Source organism: Triticum aestivum, chromosome 3D, assembly GCF_018294505.1.
Source record: "Triticum aestivum cultivar Chinese Spring chromosome 3D, IWGSC CS RefSeq v2.1, whole genome shotgun sequence".
Lineage (NCBI taxonomy): Eukaryota > Viridiplantae > Streptophyta > Magnoliopsida > Poales > Poaceae > Triticum > Triticum aestivum.
In genome coordinates this window covers 38054990-38061972 of record NC_057802.1, presented here as the reverse complement: position 1 = coordinate 38061972, position 6983 = coordinate 38054990, and the positions used below count along the sequence as shown (strand labels likewise).

The following is a 6983-nucleotide window of genomic DNA, read 5'->3' as shown; positions in this document are numbered from 1 at the left end:
TATTTTGCTCTTATAATGTCTAAAGTCCCTCGGAGGTGCTCATAGGGATAGGGTGCACATGTCTGTATCTGTAAGCGTGAGTGCATGTACTTATGTATGAACGTCTGTGTCTATACTATGTTTGAAAAAAAAAACTATATTAACATTGTACTAGTCGTGAGCTTAGAGAAGACAAAGTTGCATTAACCTCTGCTCTCTGTCCGCAAAGTGAACAGGTCACTTTAAGCTAATGGCCCTGCATCACCACCCTACATTGGCTGCGTCACCATAGTAACGTGGGCCAACCCATCCCCACATCGCCCACTTCCTATATATACCTCCTTCCCCCTGCTGCTAGCAGAGCAACTCATACCAGAGTCACCACTCACCACTCACCACGAGGAGTATCTAGCTAGCTACGTAGCTCCGGCAGAGTGAATATATAAGCTCACTGAGAGCTTTGGTAACTCAGGCATGGACGAGCTTTACGTCCAGGCGCTGGTGCTGGCGGCGGTGGCTGTGGCGCTCCTGCAGCTGCTGAAAGCGGCCCTGAACCCGATGAGGGAGAGGGCGCCGCCAGGGCCGTGGAAGCTGCCGGTGATCGGCAGCATGCACCACCTGGTGAACGTTCTACCGCACCGCAAGCTGCGGGACCTGGCCGACGCGCACGGCCCGCTGATGATGCTGCAGCTTGGGCAGACGCCGCTGGTGGTGGCTTCGTCCAAGGAGACGGCACGGCTGGTGCTCAAGACTCACGACAGCAACTTCGCCACGCGGCCCAAGCTCCTCGCCGGCGAGATCGTCGGCTACGAGTGGGCCGACATCCTCTTCTCCCCATCCGGCGACTACTGGCGCAAGCTCCGCCATCTCTGCACCACCGTGATTCTCAGCCCCAAGCGCGTGCGCTCCTTCCGCCACATAAGGGAGGACGAGGTACATACTTCACGTCACTACTGAAATGGATGTAAGGTAATACTCCCTCCGTCTGAAAATTCTTGTCGGAGAAATGGATGTATCTAGATGTATTTTAGTTCTGGATACATCCATTTTTATGCATTTCTCCGACAAGTATTTTTGGACGGAGGAAGTACTATATTAACTGCGCTCAAAACTTTTACACTATCCAGGTAACCAATAAATAGAACGTTGCAACAAAAAAACACCATAGTAATTGAACTTAATTACAACTTACTAATACACGGCTACAGAGCCGAAAAGTCAAGTACGTAATATATAAAACAGCCACGTGAACAAAAGACAAGTACCTACAAGGCTACAACCTTATGAATGAAGAGGTACAAGAGCAAGAGGAGTTCTTGTATTTGAGATGTGTTAGTGTTTGCGAATTATTTCGATGAAAAATGAGATATAGGAGTATGAATGAACGGAGTTTAACCAGACGGCTCGACTCGTATGCACGCAACGAATGCATGCACATGCAGGTGAGTATGCGAGTGGACCAGATACGCCAGGCGGGGCCGTCGGCGCCGGTGAACCTGAGCGTGATGTTTCACAATGTGACCAACAGCATCGTTGCGCGGGCGGCGTTCGGGAAGAAGCGGAAGAACGCGGCGGAGTTCCAGGCGGCCATCAAGTCCGGTGTGGGCCTGGCGAGCGGCTTCAACATCCCCGACCTCTTCCCGACGTGGACCACTGTGCTGGCCAAGCTCACCGGCATGAAGCGCAGACTCCAGGACATCCACAAGACGGTGGACGCCATCCTGCAGGAGATCATCGACGAGAGGAAGGCCGCCCGAATCGAGAAGATCATGGCCGGCGCCGAGAACGTGGACGAGAACCTCGTGGACGTGCTTATCGGCCTGCAGGAGAAAGGCGGCTTCGGGTTCCACCTGGACAACAGCAGGATGAAGGCCATCATCCTGGACATGTTCGGGGGCGGGACGGGAACATCGGCGTCGGCGATGGAGTGGGGGATGTCGGAGCTGATGCGGAACCCGCGGGTGATGAAGAAGCTGCAGGGCCAAATCCGGGAGGCGTTCAAGGGAAAGGCGGTGGTGACTGAGGACGACCTGCAGGAGAGCAACCTGCAGTACCTGAAGATGGTGATCAAGGAGGCGCTCCGGCTGCACCCGCCGGCGCCGCTGCTGGTGCCCCGGGAGAGCATCGACCAATGCGAGCTGGAAGGGTACACGGTGCCGGCCAAGTCGCGCGTGATCATCAACGCGTGGGCCATCGGGCGCGACCCCAAGTACTGGGAAGCACCCGAGGAGTTCCGGCCGGAGCGGTTCGAGGACAGCACGGTGGACTTCACCGGCAGCAGCTACGAGTTCCTCCCGTTCGGCGCCGGCCGCAGGATGTGCCCCGGCTTCAACTACGGGCTGGCCAGCATGGAGCTCGCCCTCGTTGGTCTGCTCTACCATTTCGACTGGTCGCTGCCGGATGGCGTGGCCGAGGTCGACATGGAGGAGGCCCCGGGCCTCGGCGTGCGCCGCCTCACGCCGCTGATGCTCCTCGCCACACCCTTCGTCCCGGCCGCGGTGGCGTAGCTATGTTTGTTTGCATGTGTCGGTGGATCCCTCCATGCGTATGCTATATCATGCACCTACGTACCATATCCATGTACTTCCTTCCTAAACAAATTGTATTAATTTAAGTCAAACATTATATATGTTTGAAAAAAATTGTAGAAAAATATGTAAAGAACTACAATACTAAATAAATAAATTATGAAAATATATTTCATTACGAATCTAGTAATAATGATTTGGTATTCTAGACATTAATAATTATCTTCATAAAATTGGTCAAAGTGGGAAGTTTGATATTTTATTATCTACTAGCACAAGAGCTGGTGTGTTGTAAATTGTAATGGGAGAAAAAAAATGCTGCACGCCACTTACCCAATAACCATGACCCGAGACCCCAATAGGTCTGTGCCCAGCAACTTTCCTTCTTTGCTAGTATAGTTTCAACCACCCCCTCCCCTCCCGCCCGTTCGTCGCGTCACCCTCCCTGGCGACACGGGGGAAACCCAAGATCGAGGCGCCGCAACCCCCCTTCTACCTCCCCCCAACTCGCCGCCACCGGAGGAGCGGCCGCCGAAGTCCGTGCCGCCTCCAATGAAGGTGGCGGTGGGGCCCTTTCGTCCGGCTAGCTAGCAAGGCGCGCGGCGAGAGCCTGTTGCGACTGCGGCGTGGGGCAGGGCCATGGCGGCACGAGGCTCGCGTGCTCGCTAGGCGGCCCTAGGCGGCGCGCGACGAGTGGCTCTGCGGCGCCGGGATGCGCGCGGACGACAAGGCTCTACGGCGGCGGGATGCACGCGGATCTGCTGGGTGGCTGCCTTGGGGGCTCCTGGGTCTGCGGTGGCGCGAGATCCGCGCGACAAGAGGCGCTGGGAGGTCGCTTCGGGTTTGTCTGGCACGTGGAGGTTAGGCGTCAGGGTTCTGAGGGACTCGAAGTGGCCCGGCCCGATCTGGGTTCTGGCAAGCCTGCGGCCAATTTCTTGCTGCCCGGCGGCGTCTGGATGGTGGGGGCTGTAGCGGTGCCGGCGGAGGTTGGTGGGTCCCTCCCTTCGAGCATTTTCATGTCCAGCTCTTGGAGCAGGGGCGCGTCAAGCCTGTCGGTGCATGAAGAGTCTCGAGCAAACCAGATCCAGCACGGATGTCCGGTCCTTTGCACGCAGCGATGTGGGCCCATTAGTTTTTGTCTTGGTTTTCGCCCTGTTCTAACGCGGGCCGGTCTGTTCTGGTTCTGCATCTGTTTTCCTGTTGCGTGCGGTGCGGTCTCTCGCCCACATCTGCGCATGGAGGCAGAGGATGGCCAGAACCGACTTGGTTCGCCCAAGTCCTGCGTGCGGCGGTGCGAACCGGCCAGGGTGGCGTGTGCTCGCTGGCTTTCTGCATGCGGCGGTGACAATCTTCGTGTTTGGCAGTGTGTGCTTGGTCTTGCTCTGCCCAGTGGCGCTTGGTTGGTCCCGGATCTTGGATGGCTGGTAGAAGACTCGACTTCGGATGAAAATCCTGCATTGACTCTGTCGATGCCAATGGTAATGGCATATACGGATGTCGTCTTCTTCCTTGGAGGTATCCTTGTGGAGCTCGTTGCTCTTCCTACCCCATGGCTGAGGTCTCCGGATGAAAACCTAAGATCTGGCTCCATCGTCCTTGATATCACTTCCTCCTTGGAGGCGTCATCTTGGAGACCTCGGCGATGGATTCCGATGGTGTGCATGGTTGCTGGAGGAGCTTGGGTTTGTGATGGTGCCGGTAGGATCCTTTTTTCTTTCTTTTCTTTTTGCACTAGCCTTTTTTCTGTGCTTTCCTCCTTTGGAGGGGCTCTTGTAACACCTTCTTCTAATCAATGAATTTGGTAGATCAACTACCAACATTAAAAAAAGACCCCAATAGGTCTTGCAAAGACATCTCTTTGTCGGCATTAGATATAAATCAGGTTTTTTCGCATGTGAGGTTTTGCCGAGGCGTGAATCATGGTTATCGGTGATTTCTTTTGTCTTCAATTTGGCTTTGTTGAGGGGTTCGCTTGCAAACCGGATCAAATGTCAGTACGAAAGAAAAATATCATTCGCTATTGATTGAGGTTGCATCCTAAATGACAAATTGAAAATGGTTAATATATAAATGACATCATATTTAGAGTGTACATTTTTTAATCAAATTTCATATATAACGTGTTAAAATTGGAGTTAGGGTTTAAAAGATATGAATGTTTTAAGAAGAGTAGTATTTGCTCTAGATGGACTGCATGGTAATTATCAGAAAAGGCAGGGGGTCTCCGCTAAAACATAAAAAATGATTTGTTTTCTCACTTAAAGATGTGGCTTTATTACCAGAAAAGGATAGGGGTTTTCTATAAAACGTCAAAAACGATTTCTTTATTTTTTGTGTATTAAAGGTGGAACATGGGTTAATTACTGTAAAATGAAGGGAGAGGGGGGGGGGGGGGTTGGTTCTGCAAAACATGCGTGACGAATGTTCAGAAGGGTTGGTCCTTTATTAGTATGTATATATAAAATTTGGTCAAAGTTAGAAAAGTTAGAATCGTTCGATATTTCCACCATAGTTGGCACCTCTAGAATATATACTTGGACTTCTCCAACTCAGGACCGCTCGTTTTCTTGCAACGAAGAAGTCCTCAATGATACCATGGTCAATTTTGATTCATTCAATCATCCCTGCTTGATCATAACATGTTACCATGCTATGGAATATGAAGAAGGTCGTAGTAGCAAAATGTTTGCTTCGATATCTGTGGTAACAATACAGCAGCCATGTATTTTTACTGTACTATGGAGTGTACGGTCATTTACAAAACAATAAAAAAATTGAAGCATACCGTAGTAGCATAATTTCGCTTCAAAACTGTCGGTAAGGATACACGAGCGATGTATTTTTACAATACCGTGGACTATAATGGTCATTCAGAAAATATGACTATATCGTAGTAGTGAAGACATAGACGCGGTGCGCCCAGCGCTCATGGTCGGCATGTCGTTAATGTCGGCTCAGTGACCGGTAGCGTTCGCTCTAGACAGGCTTGAATGCGACGCTCTAGACCGACATGAATGCCGCATGGAGGGTGGAGGTGTGTTTGTGCATGATAGGGTGTGGGTGCGGGAGGTGTTTTGGGGATGGATTGGGATGTCGAACACATACGTGGTAGTGGTTCGGAAGCCCGCAAAGTTTATCCTAGTTTGCATCTTGTAAGATTTCGGTCAACCGGACCTGTCCATGGACAAATGAGGTACAACGTTGGATGGCAAAGTCTGTCCGGACAGCTCAGAGCATCTACAACCGGTCGTCCCAAACCGGCCTCAAACGCCCGGTCGGACGGCAGGGTCACTGACTGGTCATGAAAATTCGATCAAACGGGTCTCAAACGCACGGGCTGACCGACACGACCTATATCCAGCCCAAATATAGGGCAGATATGGGGGCACTTGGGCACGCCCAGGCATGTTCGGTACATCAGACTGATGATGGGGTCCCATGCGGTATCGCCCGGAAACCCGACGGTCTGCCTAGCATCTCCTCCGGTGGGGGGTGTGAACGTTACGTGGCGCCGCTCCGGCTCGCCGCCGGTGGCGAAATCCAGCTATTTAAGCCGGCCGACGTCCCCTAACCCTAGCCTCTCTGTCCGTGTCGCCAGCCCGACCCATCCACCTCCTCTCTCCAGCTCCGACGCTCTTCTGACGCTCTCCGACTTCGCTATGGTCCTGAACCACGTACTCTATGCTCACACCGGAGCGCTGGTACCAGGTCGAGCAAGAGATCCGAGCGTGGCACGCCGCGCGCCGCCCGCATCATTGTTGGACTGCCTCCGGACTTGCCGGAGTTGGAGGAGGAGGAGCAGGCGGCAGAGGAGGAAGGATAGGAGCAGTAGCTGGCTCCGGTGGAGTTGGCGGATGCAGAGGAGGACGAGGTGGAGCAGCCAGAGCAGGAGGTAGCGCCATCTCCGGGCTTCAACATGGAGGACGCGGAGGCTGAGTTCGCAGTCGCCCAAGTGCACGAGTTCGCGGAGCAGCAGACCATTTTGGTGTCCATCCAAGATGAGGCCTCTGTGGAGGCCAACCGTCAGTTCATCCCACAGGAACGGGCGGGACTGACGTGCTCTTCGTCGAAGTTGAAGCGGAGATGGATGACGAGGCCGACACGGAGGAGCCGAAGCTGTGGCTGCCGCCATGTACTCGGAGGCGGGCACGGAGTTAGTGAACATCTTCGACGAGGACTAGGGTAGTTGATCTACATAGTATATGAAATTGTTCTTCACATGATTTCGTATGGATTGTATGCATTTAAGATTTTTAGTTATAGATATTTGGATGCAGATAAATAAACAAATTAGAGTACTGACCGGCAACTTTTTGTGGACGGGTCCGAGACATCCGCGGGCGTTTGTGGGCCGGGGTTTACCTAGACATTTGCGAGCGTTTTGAGTCCGTGTTGAAGGTGGCACACTTCGCACGCTCCACTGCTTTGTCTAAGAAAAGTATTTGATTCCCTTCACTTTCCCGATGAATTGTTTTG

At 52.7% G+C, this 6983-nt stretch overlaps 1 protein-coding gene across 1 annotated transcript; it reads left to right on the top strand.

Annotated features, from left to right (window-relative positions):
- The first annotated feature begins 339 nt into the window (after window positions 1-339).
- On the top strand, window positions 340-2673 carry LOC123073988 (premnaspirodiene oxygenase). The gene is made up of 2 exons (XM_044496956.1): window positions 340-912; window positions 1422-2673. The coding sequence occupies exons 1-2, from the start codon at window positions 454-456 to the stop codon at window positions 2484-2486; spliced, it is 1524 nt and encodes a 507-aa protein (XP_044352891.1). The 5' UTR covers window positions 340-453; the 3' UTR covers window positions 2487-2673.
- The last annotated feature ends 4310 nt before the right edge of the window (window positions 2674-6983 follow it).

Excerpts from the sequence above, each read along its gene's own strand:
- LOC123073988 (XM_044496956.1), top strand. The coding sequence starts at position 454 with ATGGACGAGCTTTACGTCCAGGCGCTGGTGCTGGCGGCGGTGGCTGTG. Across the intron at positions 913-1,421 it reads GCCACATAAGGGAGGACGAG|GTGAGTATGCGAGTGGACCA; the intron begins GTACATACTTCA and ends ATGCACATGCAG.